This window comes from Eretmochelys imbricata, chromosome 11, assembly GCF_965152235.1.
Source record: "Eretmochelys imbricata isolate rEreImb1 chromosome 11, rEreImb1.hap1, whole genome shotgun sequence".
Lineage (NCBI taxonomy): Eukaryota > Metazoa > Chordata > Testudines > Cheloniidae > Eretmochelys > Eretmochelys imbricata.
The window spans coordinates 47,241,138-47,261,682 of NC_135582.1; the positions used below are offsets into that span (position 1 = coordinate 47,241,138).

The 20,545-nt window shown below is 40.9% G+C and overlaps 1 protein-coding gene across 4 annotated transcripts in view; it reads left to right on the forward strand.

Annotated features, from left to right (window-relative positions):
* Positions 1 to 18,524, forward strand: part of ITPRID2 (ITPR interacting domain containing 2) — a 57,082-nt gene extending 38,558 nt beyond the window's left edge. The window contains exons 12-19 of one of the 4 annotated variants that reach the window (XM_077829750.1): positions 823 to 2,022; positions 4,676 to 4,753; positions 6,718 to 6,845; positions 7,947 to 8,097; positions 10,364 to 10,429; positions 11,256 to 11,663; positions 16,601 to 16,725; positions 17,288 to 18,524. In XM_077829750.1, the coding sequence (XP_077685876.1) occupies positions 823 to 2,022; positions 4,676 to 4,753; positions 6,718 to 6,845; positions 7,947 to 8,097; positions 10,364 to 10,429; positions 11,256 to 11,663; positions 16,601 to 16,711 (2,142 nt within the window). In that variant the 3' untranslated portion in view covers positions 16,712 to 16,725; positions 17,288 to 18,524. The remainder of the gene's footprint in view (positions 1 to 822; positions 2,023 to 4,675; positions 4,754 to 6,717; positions 6,846 to 7,946; positions 8,098 to 10,363; positions 10,430 to 11,255; positions 11,664 to 16,600; positions 16,726 to 17,287) is intronic. The other 3 variants (XM_077829754.1, XM_077829753.1, XM_077829752.1) reach the window with 3 other exon arrangements.
* The last annotated feature ends 2,021 nt before the right edge of the window (positions 18,525 to 20,545 follow it).

A 20,545-nucleotide genomic window follows, 5' to 3' on the forward strand; every position in this document is an offset into this window, starting at 1 on the left:
TAACATGTGGAACTTCATAGAATCATAGAATATCAGGGTTGGAAGGGACTTCAGGAGGTCATCTAGTCCAACCCCCTCCTCAAAGCTTGATGGTTCCAAGTCATGTAACAGTACTGGGATTTTGTGTGTGTTCTTAAATAAATGAAATATGTGTTCAGCCTAAATTTTCCCATTCTTAATTTCATCCCATACCTCAAAGTGACACCAAGTGCTCTCATCTAATAATTCCTCTCACTCGTTGGTGTGTACCCCTTCTATATACCTAGATATTTCCAAGACAATTATCACCTTCGTGTATCGGTGTTGAATAAGAACCTTCAGATACCAGTGGCATCATATCTGGACACGCTGCTCCCCCATAGTCATCATTTACCTAAAATATATGTATTTGCTATGTTCTAATATTTTTCTTTATAAGTCCCTGGAGCCCCCAAATTACTTTGCTCTTTCTCTCCGATCTACCTTCATTTTATATTTCTGGCAATGAGGTATCTAGAATGGAACGTAATATTATAAAGTTGTATAGAAAGGACCCTGGCTCACATGATTTGTAACATCTATTTTATTGTATTTGCCTTGGCCTGTTTCAGTGTCATATCTCATTATATACTCCTGTTTAACTTCCTCTCCAATATAGTTCTTTCAGCATTAGTGATTCCCAGATTTCTCCCTCCCATTGAATACCTGTATTTAGGATTATTTTCCCCCAGAAGTATGGACTTTCTCTGTCACTAGCCTGAATTTTATTAAGATAGAAGTTGTATTCTTAGTGTTCTCTCACTTCCTTTGGCATTTCTCCTATCTCTGCTTTGCCTTTCACAGGTTCATGAGTCTTTGCAGGCTATGGGAAGCAGCGCTGACAGCTGTGACAGTGAAACAACAGTGAAGTCGCTTGGTGAGGAGATTAAGACACCAATAGCCGAAGAACAGATGGATTTCAATGAGTTTGAGGAAAAGGAGGAATTTCTCCTCATAGAAGTTGAAGTACCTTCTAAGAACAGAACAGGAGATGTTGAGAAAATCATGGAACATGTATCTGATGAGAGCCAAGGTAGTAAAAGCAAGCAGACTCAGACATCAGATATGGGTCAAGGGGATTTCAGTACAGAAAGTGAAGAGGTTTCCACTCAGCAGAAGGAATCTGAATTACTAGAGGAAGGCAGTGATGAGAGTGATCTGGACAAAAGCAGTGAATGCGAATTTCCTCAGTACCAAACACACCATATTCTCAGATCAATGGCATCCATTGAAAGCAGCATTTCATCCCCTTCTGCTGTGGACAGGGTTAATGTTGCTTTGCAAAGAGCCCAGATGAAGATCAGCAGCACTTCTGATTCCAGAGTAGGGCGCACTCTACTCACGTCAAAAGATCTCCTCCTCTTAAAGCAGAGACACCAGTTTGCCGGATCAGGTTATCCTCTGCGGCGGTCCCAATCCCTCCCTACTACATTACTGAATCCTGTGAGAGTTGTCTCTTCTGTAAATGTCCGGTTATCTCCAGGAAAAGAGACTTTGTGCAGTCCCCCTTCTTTCACCTACAAGTATACACCCGAAGGGGAAGAGAAACCAGTGGATGAGGACAAGAAATCAGTGACCAAGACAAATGACAGTCCGCCTACCTGTAAAACCACGCTGTTCATTGCCCCTTCACCCACGAAAAAAGAAACTTCCCAGAGTGGGCTGAACAGGTCAGTGAATGAATCCAGTCACAACAAATTACAGAGCTGCCCGTTGTCCATACCAGCACACACATCTCAGTCAACATGTTCTCTCCACTCTATTCCTTCTGATTGGCAAGACAGGCCGTTGTGTGAACATATGAGAACATTGAGCAACCATAGCATCCCAAGCATCTCAGGATCTTCCTGCAGTGCACTAGCTTCTGCTTTTGGATGCCCCTACTCTCCAAGGCATGCTGGATATCCTCATCGGCCTCATGCCATTAACCCGCCCTCTACTGTTGAAATGCAGTTGCGCAGAGTCCTGCATGATATCCGCAACTCTCTGCAGAATCTCTCTCGGGTAAGAGAAAATAAAATTCAGAGCTGCGGTCAAAAGGGGGTTTTTTTGGTTGTTGTTGCTGTTGAAGTCAATGCAAAATGTTAATCTAGTCTTAAATGTGACCTAGATTTATCCCATGTGTGTTCTGTCAAATAAATCAAGGTGTAACATGATGCTCCAAAATGTGACATTTTGTGCAGGGTTAATTTGATGTTATTTATGAACTTCTGCGTAAGATCATCTCTCCAACCCCCAGCTGGCTTTGCTTTTACTGGCTTTCCTTAATGCAGTTGACACAATGATGATCGTACTTTGTGAAATTGTGAAAAAATGAACTGTGTTGTCTAACTTAGACTTGCTCAGATTTTATTTTATTTTACACATTATTGTCCTCACCTTCAAGGATCTGCTTAATTCCCTCTTCTTCACTCCATGCCTTCAGTTAGCCAACATTTTCTTTTTTACATTCTCCATCCTTTCTGCTCCACCAGCCTCAATACTCCATTAGTCCCTGTATCTCCCAGACATCTCTATCTGTCCATTTGTGCCATCCCTGTACACTGTTCCGGTCCCCAGACGATCCACAAGATGCTTCACTCTTCCCATTAAAGTCCCTGGTTAAGACCCACTTTTGCCGTAATGCATACGTGAAACTAGCCAGCTTGGACATCTGATTACTCAGAATATATACATTAAAATGTAAAACCCACTCTTTACCAAGTTATGCCAGGCACTAGCCCTTGCTGATTAACCTCATAGTCTTATTCATATCCTTCCTTCTCCACCTTCTCTCTGGCTTGATATCCTCTTTGCTGGCTAACTTTGGCCCTGCTCTGCCTGGGCATTGGAATCTGCATGGTCAGAGCAGTTGCAAGATCAGGGTGTTGGACCCCATTCCTCTAATGTGATGTTTGTGGGTGGATTCTTATGCCCCTGTGGAGCCCCATTCATTTTGTTGGGTTTGATGCGGGGCAGGGCATCAACTTGCGTGCACACTGTTGCACGTCCAGGACCTCAGTCTGTATGCTCCTTGGCACAGGGATGAGGAGTTCTGTCTGTCAAAAGTGCCTAGTACATGTGTGGGTACCAGTGGAATTGATGAATGATAATGAAGTTGTTGATCCTTTTGTGGTTGCCATTTGTCAAAATTTAGCACCCAGTCTTGGCATAGGGCTGACTATATTGACTTTCAAACCACTGGGACTGCTCAGCACTGTAAGCACTGTGCTGGTAGTACGTGTTTTCAGACTCGGACCTCATGTCTAGATTGAGAATTTTACAGAGAAATTCCTTCCAGTGAAAGCATGTATAGACAAGGCTATGGAAGCACTACAGTCTTCTCACCATCATGTTAACTAACCCTGGTGAAGAAGAAGCCACTGGAGCCATGTCTTTAGCAGGATTCTTACTGGTGCGAACACCAGATCAGCTGATGCAAATGAGCATCAGTGGGAATAATTTTTGTAAAATATCCTAATGTAGATAGGGTCTGACACCCACCCATCCCAATCCCACACCAAGCATATTCTCAGCCAGGCCAGAGTCTCTATCCTGATTACTATATTTCACTCCATCAGTATTATTACTGGACATGTTTGTATGAGAATTTGTCTGCTTCTCTTTATTCTTTGTACAAAGTTGTCCTCTGTCATATGACAAGTAATTGCTGCGAAGATGACTGAAAAGTTCCAAACACTAGATTGCAACTTCGGGTCAGGGATAAAGAAGAACAGATAAATTCCAGAGGGTGGGGAAGAGAAGGACTAAAACCTTATAATGCTCATGTTTAAGCAAACCTCCTCTTACAATGTATTTTAGATTTTCTATGGTATGTCAGTTGGCCTTTGAACTCTCTCAGAATTACATTGGACAAACCACATTTTTTCTCAAATGCTTCACCTATGTGCAGTTGTTTTCAACTGCAGCATGTGTGTACATGTAACACTTTGCAAATTCTGCCTTGCTGCTCCATTCCTGGATGCAGCAAAACAAAGAGAAGTGGTTTTCTGAAAAACTATGAAGGCGGGGACCTTTGGATGCCGGCAACAGGTTGACATAAAATACAAAAAGGGCAAATCTGCACAGTGAAGGTCTATGTGATCATGATGTGAAAATGGTGCCCTGTTTTTGTTTGTTTATACAAATCCTCTTTGCAGCTCTAGAGGTGGTAGTTGCTTGTAATCCATTTTTATTCTGCATTAGCAGGTTAGTCAGAACTACTTAAACGTCAAAGACGTTAAACAAATGACATAGGCCCAAACCTAGCCTTCCTTCCTGTTTCTTGCGGCCTAAATGGTAACTGCGACATGGTTATTTTTCTATCTCAAGTTTTAATTCAACGCTTTGCTGGTACTGAGTCTACAGGAAAACATGCTTCAATGATGTCCCGTCTCTCTCCTCTTTGAAGGCTGTTCTGCATGCCCCCCTCACATCAAAACCCCCTTTCACTGTAATTATATCAGTTGTAGAGCACGTATTGCCACAAAGGCGTTGTTGTTTGACTGGTGCTGCATGTTTTAATTTCCTTCTCAGACTCTGCACAGCTGATCTTCTCTTTTAGGATTCTGTACTGCTGTCCGTCACCGTAGTGTCTGAGTGCATGAGGATTGATTTGTAAAATTGTCTTATTGGTGTTTTCAATTACAGTGGTTTGTCTTTTTTATTATTTATTTAGTACCCTGCGATGAGAGGACACGATCTTGCTGTTGGCTCCTACAGTACTCACAGATCATCCATTCTACCTCTGTATGAAGTAAGGAACAGTACATTTGTTTTTATTAATAACTAGTAATATTTCAGTAGTACCCTGAATGTGCTGTGTACTGTACAGACACAAGTCACCAAGGCCCGATGAAATACACCCTAGAATACTCAAGGAGCTGAGTGAAGAGATATCTGAGCCATTAGCGATTATCTTTAAAAATCATGGAAGATGGATGAAAGTCCAGAGGACTGGAAATATAGTGCCAATCTGTCAAAAGGGAAATAAGGACAACCCCGGTAGTTATAGACCAGTCAGCTTAACTTCAGTACCTGGAAAGATAATAGAGCAAATAATTAAGCAATCAATTTGCAGACACCTAGAAGATAATAAGATAAGTAACAATTGGCATGGATATGTCGACAACATATTGTGTCAAACCAACTTAATAGCTTTCTTTGACAGGGTAACAAGCCTTGTGGATAGTGGGGAAGCATTAGATGTGGTATATCTTAACTTTAGTACAGCTTTTGATACTTACTGTCTTGCATGACCTTATCATAAACAAAGTAGGGAAATACAATCTAGATGGGGCTACTATAACTGGTTGGAAAATCATTCCCAGAGGGTAGTTATCAGTGGTTCACAACCTAGCTGGAACGGGATATCGAGTGGGGTCCTGTAGGGATTGGTTCTGGGTCCGGTTCTGTTCAATATCTTCATCAGTGATTTAGATAATGCCATAATGTTTGTGGATAATACTGAGCTGGGAGGGGTTGCAAATGCTTTGGAGGATAGGATTAAAATTCAAAATGATCTGGGTAAACTGGAGAAATGGTCTGAAGTAAATAGGATGAAATTCAATAAGGACAAATGCAAAGTACTCCACTTAGGAAGGAATAATCAGTTGCACACGTACAAAATGGGAAATCACTGCCTAGGAAGGAGTACTGCAGAAAGGAATCTGGGCATCATAGTGGATCACAAGCTAAATATAAATCAAGAGTGTAACGCTGTTGCAAAAAAAGTAAACATCATTCTGGGATGTATTAGCAGTAGTGTTGTAAGCAAGACACAAGAAGTAATTCTTCCCCTCTGTACCGCTTTGATTAGGCCTCAGCTGGAGTATTGTGTCCAGTTCTGGGCGCCAAGTTTCAGGAAGATGTGGACAAATTGGAGAAAGACCAGAGAAGAGCAACAAAAATGATTAAAGGTCTAGAAAACATGAGCTATGAGGGAAGATTGAAAAAATGAGTTTGTTTAGTCTGGGGAAGAGGAGACTGGGAGGGGACATAACAGTTTTCAAGTACATGAAAGGTTGTTACAAGGAGGAGGGAGAAAAATTGTTCTTGTTAGCCTCTGAGGATAGTACAAGAAGCAATGGGCTTAAATTGCAGCAAGGGAGGTTTAGGTTGGACATTAGGAAAAACTTCCTCACTGTCAGAGTGGTTAAGCCCTGGAATAAATTGCCTAGGGAGGTTGTGGAATCTCCATCACTGGAGATTTTTAAGAGCAGGTTAGACAAATGCCTATTAGGGATGGTCTAGATAATACTTAGTTCTATGTTGAGTGCAGGGAACTGGACTAGGTGACCTCTTGAGGTCCCTTCAAGTCCTATGATTCTATAATGACACAGGCACTGCTCTAAAGAGCTTACAAATCGGGGCCCAATCTCACAAACACTCATGTATGTAATTTTTTTAATACGAGTAGTCTTATTGAAGTGAGTGGAATGGGATTCATGTTGAAAGTTATTCATGGGAGTGAGTGTCTGCAGGGTCAGACACTAAAAGTTAAGCCCAAATTTCTCAGTAGTTTTTTAAACTGGCTGCTTTTCTGTGTCTTAACTACTTCAGCCTGTGGCTCCAGTCATGCAACCCTGTGGGTGGGCCTTTGTGTGAAAGTCAGTGGAGCTCTGCATGCGGGTGGAGGTCCACCTGTGTGGATCCAATTGTAGGATCAGGGCCTATAAACAAAATTCTGTGTGTGACACCTTCTTGTTCATACCTTTCTAGAATACTTTTCAGGAACTACAGGTTGTGAGGCAGAGTCTAAACCTGTTTAGAACACAAATGATGGATTTGGAGTTGACTATGTTGCGTCAGCAAACAACAGTTTATCAGCACATGACGGAAGAAGAAAGGTAAATATCATTGTTTATGGGTTTTTTTTTTAAAAAAAGAGAAAATAAGCACACATCTAAACTTATTTGGTCCAACAGAAACTATTATATGATAGGGACCTGCTCCTGTTCCCATTGAAGTTAAAGGCAATTTTCTCATTGACTTGCCATTCAGCAGGACAAGGCCTGAATTTTCTCTCACATTTTGGTTGCTATCTCCCCATCCCCATGCCTGTAATTCTTCTCTTCTGGTTTTTCTGGTCCGCCTTTTGCACCAGTCAGCAGAACCCTTGTCTCATTCCCCTGTGTGTTTTTGATAGTTGTGGGTTTTAATGAGCTTTTATCAAAGGCCACTTGTAATTTTTTTAGGTTAAATGTTTTTGGTTTAGATATTTTTCTCTTCCCCCTTTATACAGAAATAAATATATTGCAAAGTGTTCAGATGTTCTTTCAACCCCCAGCTGCCACGTGCAGTTTAAAAATTATTTTGGCAATGTTTAACTGTCCTGACCATGGATTTCAATAAGAGCTTCATCCAGCTGATCTGGAACAGTTTTAAATATTGCTTATCTACTTCACACATTTAAAGCAGCCCTTGACTTGCCTAATTCAAAACTAATTAAATTCACAAGCAGTTTGCCTGTTGATAATGGCCTCTTGACCCTGTTGCTACCACTGCTTGTGAAGAGAGAACCAGGCAGGAGAAATAAATTTTGATCATGATGTTGTTGTTGTTGTTTTTTTTTTTTTTTAATTTTGAAACGAATCCATTTAAAAAAATGTGTATAAATGTCTAAACTCCATATGCTTGACTTATATTGAATTTAATTTGAAACTTGTGGAACACATCCCTGTTATGCAGAAAAGGAATGTGGCAGCCAACCCCCCTCTCTTTTACAGATAGCCACTGACATAAGTTTTCTCTTTGAATTTATCCTTTTGCTCCCTTCCCCTTCACTACTACTCGGGTGGCAGCAGGTTTCCTGTGAAAGAGCATCATTCAGTACTGAGGTGCACCGTGGATTCTGGTGTCCTTACTGCCATGGTGCTTCAGAGGATGTGATGGATTATGGCTCTTGGCTAACAGAATACTGTTGTTCTTTATCATTTACCTGCATATAGATACGAAGCTGATCAACTCCAGAGTTTGAGAAAATCGGTCCGCATGGAGCTACAGGAGCTAGAAATGCAGTTAGAGGAACGTCTGCTTGCTCTGGAGGAACAGCTTAGAACTTTACATATGTCTTCACCTTACAGACCTCAGACGCTCACAGTGCGTGTTGCTCTGCAATAAGTATTCATATATCTTAGCAGCGCATTTACTTTAATTGCATGCTGAAGTAAACCACAGGGTCTCCTTTACAGGGCAGAAGATACCAACTTGGAAATCAGAATAGTCTCCAACCAAAGCTTTGAATATTTTCCTTGACTAGTTGGGAAAATAATCTGTTGAATCTTGGAGGTGTGTTTTTAGTTTAGTTCAGAAGTGACACTTCATTGTTATCTGTCAGGGGGTCTTTCAAATTTGAAGAGGAAGTCCAAGCTCAGGGAAAACAAACTAAAATACAGTGTTCCCCACTTTGAGGCTAAACTGTTAACACCTAGCTGTGCAGATCTTGTTCTCACACCCTGGGCTTTCACACCACTTCACTTCTGCCATTCTTCTTTCTCCTGTTTTCTTCAATCCCCACCCAAGAAATCTACCTGAACTCCCACAACCGTAACCATCATGCATCACTGCACCCCTAGGGACTGGAGTTGTTCCCTCAGGAGTTCATCCACGCTGCTCCTTTGCTAGCCAAAAGTCATTGTAGAGAGCAACAGGAGGTGCATACTTATGCCTCAAAGAGGTCGAGTTTGCTACCGCTAGTGTTGCCCCCCCAGTGAATGAAGGACTGGACATAGATGCAAATTTGTCTCTGCTTTTCATTGTGCCACCTTTCTTCTGGTTCCTTCCCCTTCTCTGTCTCTGCTTTGCTTCCTTTTATTGCTCCTCTTTTGCCACCATCCTACAAACTATATATGTACCCCTACTCAACGATTAAGGAAGCACTAGTAACACAAACATTCTTCTGGGAAAGAAAAGAGACATACACATGTGTGTCAGTGGGGTAGGAGAGAAACTGTTTCATGTCTCGTCTTTTCTTTAATTCTCCCTCTTTCCCCACCCTCTCAACAAAGTACTCTTGTGTGTCTGCTTCTGCCACTCCATCTCAGACCATGGCACTGATGAGAATGTCATAGTCTCTGACAGTTTCTCTTACCTCTCACAGCCAATGTTGTTATAGGTTTCAGAGTAGCAGCCGTGTTAGTCTGTGTCCGTAAAAAGAACAGGAGTACTTGTGGCACCTTAGAGACTAACAAATTTATTCGAGCATAAGCTTTTTTGAGCTACAGCTCACTTCATCGGATGTATACAGTGGAAAATATAGTGGGAGATTTTATATACACAGAGAACATGAAACAATGGGTGTTACCATACAGACTGTAACAAGAGTGATCAGGAAAGGTGAGCTATTACCAGCAGGAGAGCGGGGGCAGCCTTTTGTAGTGATCATCAAGGTGGGCCATTTCCAGCAGTTTACAAGACCCCTCTGCCATGTACATTGGCCAAACTGGAAAGTCTCTACGTAAAAGAATAAATGGACACAAATCAGACGTCAAGAATTATAACATTCAAAAACCAGTCGGAGAAGACTTCAATCTCTTTGGTCATTCGATTACAGACCTAAAAGTGGCAATTCTTCAACAAAAAAACTTCAAAAACAGACTCCAATGAGAGACTGCTGAATTGGAATTAATTTGCAAACTGGATACAATTAACTTAGGCTTGAATAAAGAATGGGAGTGGATGTGTCATTACACAACGTAAAACTATTTCCCCTTGTTTATTTCCCCTCCTACTGTTCTTGTAAACTGCTGGAAATGGCCCACCTTGATTATCACTACAAAAGGTTCCCCACTCCCCACCCCCACTCTCCTGCTGGTAATAGCTCACCTTTCCTGATCACTCTTGTTACAGTCTGTATGGTAACACCCATTGTTTCATGTTCTCTGTGTATATAAAATCTCCCCACTATATTTTCCACTGTATGTATCCGATGAAGTGGGCTGTAGCTCACGAAAGCTTATGCTTGAATAAATGTGTTAGTCTCTGAGGTGCCACAAGTCCTCCTGTTCTTTTTAATGTTGTTATAGAAGGTCTGTGTGCAGGAGCAGCAGGGACACAGGCCAGATCCTCCTCTGTGGGACTCTGTCATGGAGAAATTTTTGAAGCACAGGAAAAACTGAGATTACTGTGATCCAAAGCCAAATTTAAAGTCTTGGAGTATTATAAATATACATATATTTTAAAACCTCTCCTAGAAAAAGGCCTGCTTTTAAAATGACTGAAAAGACCCTCTTTAACCAGCTTTATATGTGTCCTGATTTCCATGTTTTTATTTCTTCAGAATGTTTCTTACTACGCAATATATTTATTAACATTTGACAGCTTAAAAAAACAAACCTCAATATACTAATTTTGCTTAATATTCCAGGGCATGTATGGCAGCCGAAGCACTGATAATCTGTCATGCTTTTCTCCACTGAACGTAATGGAACCAGTAAGTAATTTTGTTTTAAACATTGTTAGAAAAGGCTTTCTTAAGAAAGGTGGGACAGGTTTAATATTTATTAGAGGCCTGATCCTGCAAGCACTTACCTACGTGAGTAGTCCTGTTGAAAACAGTGGCACTGCTCAGGTGATCAAAGAAACCCATGTACGTAAGTATTTGCATGATCTAACTTATGTTTTAGGAGAGATGTGTGGAGGGCAGGTGTTCCTTGGGATTGGCTAGCTATTGTTGGGACATGGTGAGGTTGCTGCAGTACTTCTCTTTTATGCTATGGTCAGTTATTTGCAGGTCCAGGAACCTTGAATAAGTACCCTTTTTGTCATTAATTTATTTAGATTTAGACAAATAGAACTATAACAGACTTCATAAGAAAGCTTTCCAGAATTTGCAGAAACATAGGCATCTTTCAGTTGCTTTACTCGGGGGAGAAACCATTCAAGACTTATGGATATTTTTCATCAGCTTTGACTGGGTGCATCCATTGTTACAAAAGTCAGTGGTTTGCAGCACTGCAGTCATTTTTATTTAGTTTGGCTTTAAATAGAAGATTATTCCTTATGATCCTTGGTTGCAGTCACAAAGGCAAAGCATGTACATATCATGGAATGACTAAGTGACTGAATACATAAGAAAAATAGGGAGAGTCCTGTCTGCACATGACTTATGTCGTTCTGCAGAACAGTGTGAATTGGCGTTGCCTGTGAGGTGCACAGGCAACACACCAGTGAGTACCATTTTTCTAGTTGTTGTTGTCTTAAGTCATTATAGAAAATACAAGGGGAAATAAGACAAACTGGTTTCTCTGCACTCCTAGGTCTCTGAACTTATTCGAGAGCAGTCGTTTCTGAAGTCAGAGTTGGGACTGGGAGAGTTTGGTTTGGAAACTCTTCCAGCAGAGGGATCAGAGTCGGTGTTCTCTCATGGAAACTCAGATTCTTCTTCAGTGTGCTCCAGTCACACAAGTAGAAAAGCTGCTGTAAACTCATCGGAGCTGACTGGAAAATCCAAGACCCAAAGCAAGAAGTTATACCGAGCATCTGTTGCCTTAACGCCCACCCCGCCGGCAAGAGCAGGCACTGGGCAGCAAGCTGAGTGCTCTGAGGAGTCTGTAGACTCCAAATCAGAGGTGGAACAAAAACTTGAAAAAGTACCTCTTTTGCCTTCAGTGGATGAAATTCACAGAAGTGTGGAGAACGAGGAGCTGCAGCAAGTCATACGGGAGGTGAGAAAATATGGTCAGTCTACTGGGGTCCTGGGTTTTTAAAATGTTGCTTAGTCGAGGTTTTAGTTGTACTGCACTTAACTCTTTGGCACTGGGAAGCAGGATCCTCTCCCCTGCCCTCCCTGCAAACTCACTGGAGCCTGCAGCAGTGGACCTGCTGTCAGCCACCAATGGGTTGAATCATAATTGTTTGTTATATCTGAGAAAAACAGTTAACAGCACCTTCTAGAGCAGTGGTTCTCAAAGCTGGTCCGCCACTTGTTCAGGGAAAGCTCCTGGCGGGCCAGGCTGGTTTGTTTACCTGCCGCGTCCGCAGGTTTGGCCGATCGCAGCTCCCACTGGCCGCGGTTCGCTGTGCCCAGCCAATGGGGGCTGCGGGAAGGGCAGCCAGCACGTCCCTCGGCCTGCGCCACTTCCCACAGCTCCCATTGGCCTGGAGCGGCGAACTGCGGCCAGTGGGAGCCGCGATCGGCCGAACCTGCGGACGCGGTAGGTAAACAAACTGGTCTGGCCCGCCAGGAGCTTTCCCCGAACAAGTGGCAGACCGGCTTTCAGAACCAGTGTTCTAGAGCACATAAAGGATAACTGGTTAGTACCAAGGGGATGGTAAGGAAGAGCCCCTCAGGGCCTCTGCTTGGTAGCATTGAAAGCATGTCAGACTTCAAACTAAAATTACACTGGAAGGTGTTTCTCTCTGAAGTTCATCTGGCAGTAAGGGCTATTTGGGGTTAATTTATTGATGAAACATTGTATCCAAAAGGTCTCAACAGTAAATTTTAAGGAGATTACTCTCTACCTCTTTCCCTGCCCCTCCCGCAAAACCATTGCTAGTTCTAGGAGTGTGACTGGAGTGAACTGTGGTCAGAACAAATGACTCCAGCTCTTCTGAACCATTATAGTGATCCTCATCTGTGTGTATGTGTTTGGACCAGTTATCTGTTGTCTGTGAAAGAAAGGGGGGGTTGGTTGCCACATTCTTCTGCAGGTTTGGTTTTAAAATAGGACAGTGACATATTTTCTTAATTGCATGTAACTGGCCATGATAGTTCAAATTTCATGACACCGAAAATACCAGGGAAAAGGAAATCAAATATTTTTCTCCCGGAAGTGCTCCTGTGGGAATGTGGACTTTTCGCTCTGTGCACTGAGCACAGGAATAGGAACCAGAAAGTTTTAATCCCAGCTCTGAAAATGACTCACTGGCCTTCAGCAGGTCACTTAAGGGTCAATTGTGGCTTTGCTGTGAACCCTGAGAAAGGGCAGCGTGCAGTTGTGCTGTCCCAGGAGCACACCACAACCAAATTGTGACTCTCTGAGCCTCAGCCTAATACCTGGTCCCCAGTTGCTCCAGGATGTTGGGGGTGGGGAAGTAATCTGATCCAGCTCTATATATAGTACAGTTGTACAAATTACTTCCTCAGGCAGGCCAGTTTAGCTCCACCTACCTGTGTGGAAGGAAAAGTAGCAGCCCTAGGGCAATTGCCTTCCACCACCCTCCTTCCCCTGTGTTGCCACCCACAATGCAGATAGCACTGTTAGATCGCTTTACATCTTCAAAGCACTGTGAAAATATTAAATATCCTTCACTCCACCACTGTGAAGCAGGCAAGTAAATAATAATCCCATTTTACAGGTGGAGAAACAGACAGAAGTGGGGTCACATTGCAATCCTAGCTATGCTACCAGACTTTGGGAGGGAGCGGGGAGGGTAAAGGAGCATGAGGCCCCCCCTTATTCATACTTAAATAGGCTAAGTTCTGAGCTCCCTCAGTTCTCCACAAAAGCACTGAAACTTTGTGCTCTGGTAGAAAAACTAAACAATGAAAATAAAGAATCCTTGAAGTTTTCAAACACCCAGAATTTTTCTGTGCCATTAAACTTAGATGGGCAGGAATGCTTACACTGTAAAATGGAGCACAGAATGGTAAATGATATAATACATGTTCTTGAGAGCATGACCTCTAGTTTGAGAAGAGACTGAAGGAATTTAATCTGTTTAGATCTGGGTAACTGCCTAACTAGACAAAGAAAAGAGAGAGAAAACTGCAGTACAATGGCTGGACACCAGTGTTAAAATTGAGTGAAGTACTAATGTTACAACAGGATACATCTAGCTTAGCTAATATGGAAAACACTTGGCAGTGCGTCAAACAGACGAGTCCAGCTTTCAATACCCTTGCTCACCCTAAATAGTACCTTACACCCATGAGTAGCCCCACTGAAGCAACTGGGACTATTTGTAGAGTGTGGCCCTATGCAATGTGAGTATGGGTTTCCCAACGTGGCTGTTAGTGAGGTACACCTGGAGTGATTGATTGCATCCTTGTATCTGTGATGAGCGCTAAGAAGTAGACATTTGCTTCCTGCCATTGCACCAGGGAGGTTGAGATACTACCATTTACGCCTCTACATAGAATAGGAAGTAACTCTGTGGTAAATGGCTTTGTTTGTTTTGTTTTTTAATGGCATCCAATAGAGTAGCTCAAGGAAAGGTGAGAGAAGTTCTGGAAACTGCCTACTTGATTCAGGTGACAGGACCAGGTAGAGACCAGGCAGCCCATTTTACCGTTCTACATTTGGTCTTCCAAAGAAGCCCTAATGTTGCATTTGTGACATCTCTATGGTTCTTTCGGCAACCAACTGTAATGTCATATGTGGGATTATGATATCATGGCCGGATGTTGCAGAAGAAGCTGAGAGAGGAAGGAGAAAGTTATAATTCAAACAGTATGTAAGAGTAGTCCAGGAAACAAAGAAAAATGGAGTCAAAGTATGCTGTTGTTTCAGGAAATGTTCTTTTCAAATGTACTTCAGTGTGGAAGTTTCTCTTTAAATCTTTTAGGTGATAGGAAATAAAAAAAATGTACACTCTGAGGAGAGATTCATGGCATTTGTCTGAGTTTTCTGAGGCTTCTGATCATTCGGTGCAATAGCCTTTTAGTTCTGAAGACTAAGATTCAAATATGTTGACTTAGTTGGCCTGCATTCACTCCACAGGTGATGTTTGAACACATAACAAAGTTGCCACACAGTTTAACCGTTTTAGCAGCCTACTCAGGAGAGATTCAGGCCCAAAATCGGAACTGTTTTGAAGGTCAGGATTTAGGTGGATTGGCATAGGGGTGTCTGGAAGTTTTTTGCAGAGTCTGCAAATGCTACTGAATACCATTCATGAGAATCTTTCCATTTCATAAGCATTAAAATGACCACAAACTGAAAAGTGTCATCCTTGTGTAACTCCATTGTTCGCACTGGAATTCTTTTTTTGTTGGAGAAGGAAAGGAAATCTATTAGTATGCATTCTTGGTATGCCCCTTCACAGATACTAAACCCATTGCTTATTAAATAAGGCCGCCCCTTCTGTATAGCCACATGATCTCATGTTGGGGAAGGAGAAAGTATGTAGTGTTTCAGAATATGCTTGGGTGGACTGTGGTGTATGGGAGCTTTGACCAATAACTATTTACTGGTTTAAAAAAAAAAAAAACACCTTAACTTCTAGCTCTGAGTAAATGAACTCACTCCCACAGAAAGGAATTCAGCAATGTTAAATGTCAAAGTACTGAACACTACTTGTCTTGTTTGATGAAAGTACAGTCTTGCCTCCACTGAAATATCACATACAGTGCTTACTTCTTGACTCTTAGATCGCAGCATTGTAAGAAGTGAAAATGGGCCCTTTATTATTCTGCATGTTGTTTAACAAAATTAAAGAAGCTGGTTTTTAGGATGATGATTTTTATTTGACTGTACCCTGGTGTGGGAGAATCTTAATGAAATTGTACTTTAATGAAGTTTGACATCCTATAAGCACCCCATTTGAATGAATGGAATATTAGTACATTAGATGGCTCAGGGAATTGACTGGTTATGTGAGATGGAGTCTTTCCTTCTGTGTCTCCTGTTCAAATCCAGCTCGGTTTGGTAGTGACCAAAAACTTTTGCAACCTTTTGGCTATTCGGTAGCCTGTCTGATTCTGTCCCTACATGCTTGTGTATTATATAATACAAAATAGCCACTACTATTGGCACTAGTGAGTAGTCTCAGAAGAGGCACCAAGAGATTAACTGGCATGGAGACTAAGTCTTTCAGCCTTACATTTTTTTTTAATTCATGTCAGATCCGTGTAATACACTGCTGTAGTACCACCTTGTCTGCTCATCATGGTCTCCTTCTTTTCCTTTACTGAAGCCTGTAGTGATCTGCTCATTCTCTGCTCCTCCCCATCTCCAACTGGGATCTTACTAGCGTTAAATCACCTTTAAATTTTTATATGTAAGCCTAATTAACAGATTTTAATAGAAATTATGTGAAATAGCCTTTGCCAGCATAAGTAGTATTCCAATGGCAAACTGGTAACGTGAATGGGCAGGTGTTTCTCTGCTAAAAATAAACCCTCATGAATATTGTAAATTTGTTTCCTTGATTTATATTATAAATCATGATCCTAGCCAAAGCTCCGCCCACCATTTAGGTGAACTACTTAATGAATTGGAGTGGGGATCGGGGATAGAGGTGTCTTTAGGTCTTGCGGACCTTCTCCAGAGATCTATTTACACTGTAAAGATTGCTCCATTTAGGGTGTTTTCAATGCATATTTACTAAAATTCTATTCTCACAATTGTAGGTAGTCAGGATTTTATCAGTTTTTAACCTAAAACTGGTAACCCTAGATATAAACAAATATAAATATAAACTGTCTGGAAAGCTACTTAGTCTACAACGCAATGATTTTTCAGAGTCTTTAAATTCAGATCGTCTTATTTTGCAATACAGACTCTTTTCCATCTGTATTGTTTAAAAACATTCATTGCTACTGTGGATCCTAGGACATGCAGCTAATATCTAATCTACTGTACTGTGCAGTTTTACCCTCTGCAGAGCTGTGTATAACTTAATGACCTTATAACTCCGTTTAATCTTTTTTTTTTTTTAGATCAAAGAATCTATTGTTGGTGAAATCAGACGGGAAATAGTAAGTGGATTGTTAGCAGCTGTATCATCCCCAAGTAGATCTGCTAATGCAAAGCAAGATACACAGCCATGAAACAGGTACTACAGGTAATTATTTTGAATTTTGCTGGATTGATTAATTTAACTTTCTGAAATGGAACAACTGGCTGCAGAAGAATTTTTCATTAAAATAGAATATTTGTATTTTTAAGTGTTAGATTCACTTTTAGGGATTCTTGCACAGTTAAAATATAAAATCCTTTTATACAGCCACAAGAAAATTAAGTCTTACATTGCTCTTCTCCCCTGAAACCTAAACTACATCAGCTCAGTTGAAGTTTAATTAAAATTGGATGAAAGATATATGCCTAAATCTGTTAGATGGCTTTGAAAACTCCAGCCATCTGATAGTGATGGCCCTTAAACCTGTCAATTTTACTTAATATGTAACGTCCTTACTTCAGTATCTGCAGTGCTCGCTTATGCAGCTGTGTTTTCACTGTAGAGCATATCTTGACTATTGCAAATAAAGGCTATCTAAATAAATATACATGTTTAGTTATCTAAGCAATTGGCAAGTTTTAAAGGGACACCACTGTGTCATGCTCCTTCATGAATCTAGTCTTGCTCTTAAATTGTAGATATTTCATTGCCTTTTCTTTCTCCAAAGGGTAGGCATGTGGACCAGCAAAGCTGTGGAATTCTGCTCTTGGATGATGTACACTGGTGAAGGCATCCGTTTATGTACTTGGGCTTCACTACAGCTGCTGAGATAGGCTACTGTATACAATGCTTATTTCTATGATGCATTCCTTATTTTTTTCTTCTTGAGTCCATATATAGTGATTTAGAAACTTTGCTTAGTTTACTACTTTCCATAAACTATCAAGAAAACTATGGCCATTTGAAAGACCTAATATTTATTTGTACGTCCCTATTGTTAATTTGTGTGTAGTTCATTTCTTTGTGGAGAGGTGTGTCATGAAACTTGATCTAACCAATTTATAAATAACTACATCTTCAGCCTAGCTTTTTTAAATAAAAAACACTGACCTCTATGAGGTATTTACTGTGCAATAACTGATTCACTTTGAGAGCTTGAAACAACCAATAATTGTTTCCACTGCTGTTACTTAGTGCCACTTCAAAAGAAGAAAAATTCTGTTGTAAAAATTTCTATTAACTCTTGGGGAGGTTACTACTAGCAGAGTGGTAGAATGATATGAGGTTACCTAAAACTACTTAAAGTTCTTACACTGAAAGCTTTATCTTTGTGCAGAAGATAACTTTATTTTGCTTCCTTACTAGTCCTCCCCCTCCTTGGAAATGTGCCTTATGTTAAACACTGTCTAGGTGTATGTGTTGACTACTTCTCGGTTATATCAAGAGAAGTTCTTTTCTGTCTTTTATTAAGCAAAATACAATAAAAAGACTGCTCTTGGAAAAGTAATGGGGATGTGCGACTTGGAGTGGATGGGTGACCTTGGTTGTATTATGGGGAGATTGAAGTAAATTAACCCCCCCCACACACCCTTCACTGGTTGTATTGTAGCTTAGGCCATGAAAATGTATTTGTTCCAATGGATAAAATTGGAATTAAATGGGGTTCATATGTGTTGTTGGTTTTTCTTTTCTTTTCTTTTTTTTTTTTGTGGTCAGATGGACGTTTAGTGGATGTGTAACACAATGTCTGAATGTTGCCAGGATTCTCCTTTGTGCCTTTGTCATTTCCAGCTATTAAAAATGTTTATATTGTGTCAGTCTCAATCAAAGAATTGTTAAGGTATAACAATATTCTATAAAAAGGCTTATCTGAAAGATTTATGAATGTGTTTGGAAGACACACGTAAGGGCTGATTTTCTAAAACCAAGAATATTAAACCAATAAAATATTTATTTTGCCTACATATAGTCTTTGCCAGTGTTTTTTTACACTGATGCAGTCAGGTATGTTTTTTCATGTCATTTTGTGCATTCTACTTTTTTGCTTAAAAACATCGATTTTAGATCAAATGACAGTCCTCCTTAGAAAATGAGGACATGTGGACCAGAAGAGTAGCATCACAATAGATAACTTAAGTCTGGGGGCTGCAGAAGGCCTCATATGCTGAATTTACCGGACACTTAAGAAATGCGTGAGGTAAATCTAAGGGCACCAAGAACCAGATTTTAAAAGAAGTTCTTCACCCTGTAATTCCCATTTGCTATCAATGGAAACTGCTGGGGGCTAAGCTCTTTTGAAATTTGGTCCCACTGATAAATGTAGAGCATTCTTGAAAAGCCACCCTAGATGTTTACATGTTGAAATATAAATGGCAGGGCGTAAATGCTGCCAGAGGGAGTTAGTGTAAGGATATAACTTGAGGTAAGGGGGCTCTGCTTTATTTCATAACCTGCATGTCCAAATACTCTATTTACATTTCAAAACTCCACTCCAGAGAACATCCAGCCAGAGCTTTGTGCACCCTTGATGTCAGTTTAAAAACACAAGAAAGTAAATTTACCCAAGCAATCGGAATAGCAGTGGACCACCTTCTTCCCCTCCCTTGCGTCACTCCAACTACATCTGACTATTCAGTAGACCCAATATAAATTAAAATTCCCACATCACACTCTTCCCCCAAACTAAATTCCCATCCCCAGCTGCATCAATCTCTTTCCAATGCTGCTTAAATGGCAGCATGCCTGGAATGTCAGCAAGTTTGAGCTATTTCAGACCAGGGTGGAGGAGAGCACTCCAAAGGAAAGGGGCTCTCAGAGAGAACATTCTGACAGCAGTCCCCTCGCTTGGTAGGACAGTGTGATCTCTGCTGTGGGAGCAGGTCAGGGAGCGTGTGTTGGTCCTTCAGCTAGGAAGAACCCAGTCTACTTAGGGTTTGTAGGTCAGAACCTATACAAATGTGGGATCTCACTCGTACAGAATATGCTGTTTAACATTTGCTGGAAGGTGGAAACAGTACCAATTTTTCATTCTGTTGACAGAAGCCAGATTAGTGAGGTTCTGGTGCAATTTTAAATAGATATACTATACTAAACTACACAGAAACTGACAAGTAAACTGCTGCCTATAATCCTGATGGTACTGCCTTTAGTGCAGGGGACTGGACTAGGAGACCTCTCAAGGTCCTTTCCAGTCCTATGTTCAAAAAAGAACCAGATAAATTCATGGAGGATAGGTCCATCAATGGCTATTAGCCAGGATGTGCACCGATGGTGTCCCTGGCCTCTGTTTGCCAGAAGCTGGGAATGAGATACAGGGAATAGATCAACTGATGATTTACCTGATCTGTTCATTCCCTCTGGGGCATCTGGCATTGGCCACTGTCAGAAGACAGGATACTGGGGTAGATGTACCTTTGGTCTGACCATTCTTATGTTCTTATGATTCTATGAACTTCACCCTCTTTTAGGGCTATTGATCTATTAATGTTTTCCAACACAATGGCATTTTTTAAGAAACAAGAGGTTTTTTAATATTCATAAAACTCAGCACTGCCATCATGCAAATTAATCCTAACTTGTATCTCAACTTTTACTGACAACTTCTGCTTATGTCTTAAAAACAACTGTCATTTATTACAGGAAACATCCTTTGCTTTGGTGCATTACCAATTGGTAATGCCACTTCAAATGTAATGGAAAAACCCTGACTTTGTGAAGGAGGATGCATTTTATTTTGTCTAAATGATTGAAATAGCTCCCGTTCATCATAAATCAATGTTGTCTTTTCCTGCCAGTCTTGCAATCTGATATCATATGCTGAGTGACACAATTATATTAATGGCTTAGTGAATTTATCAGTTAAATTCACTGTGAATACATTTGTAATAACTACCAGAGATCATTTCCAAAGCTTCCTTGTGATAGTGGCTTGATGACTGCTAGTCAGCAAAGAAATAAAACCAAGGGCTGATTTTTGCAAAACCAC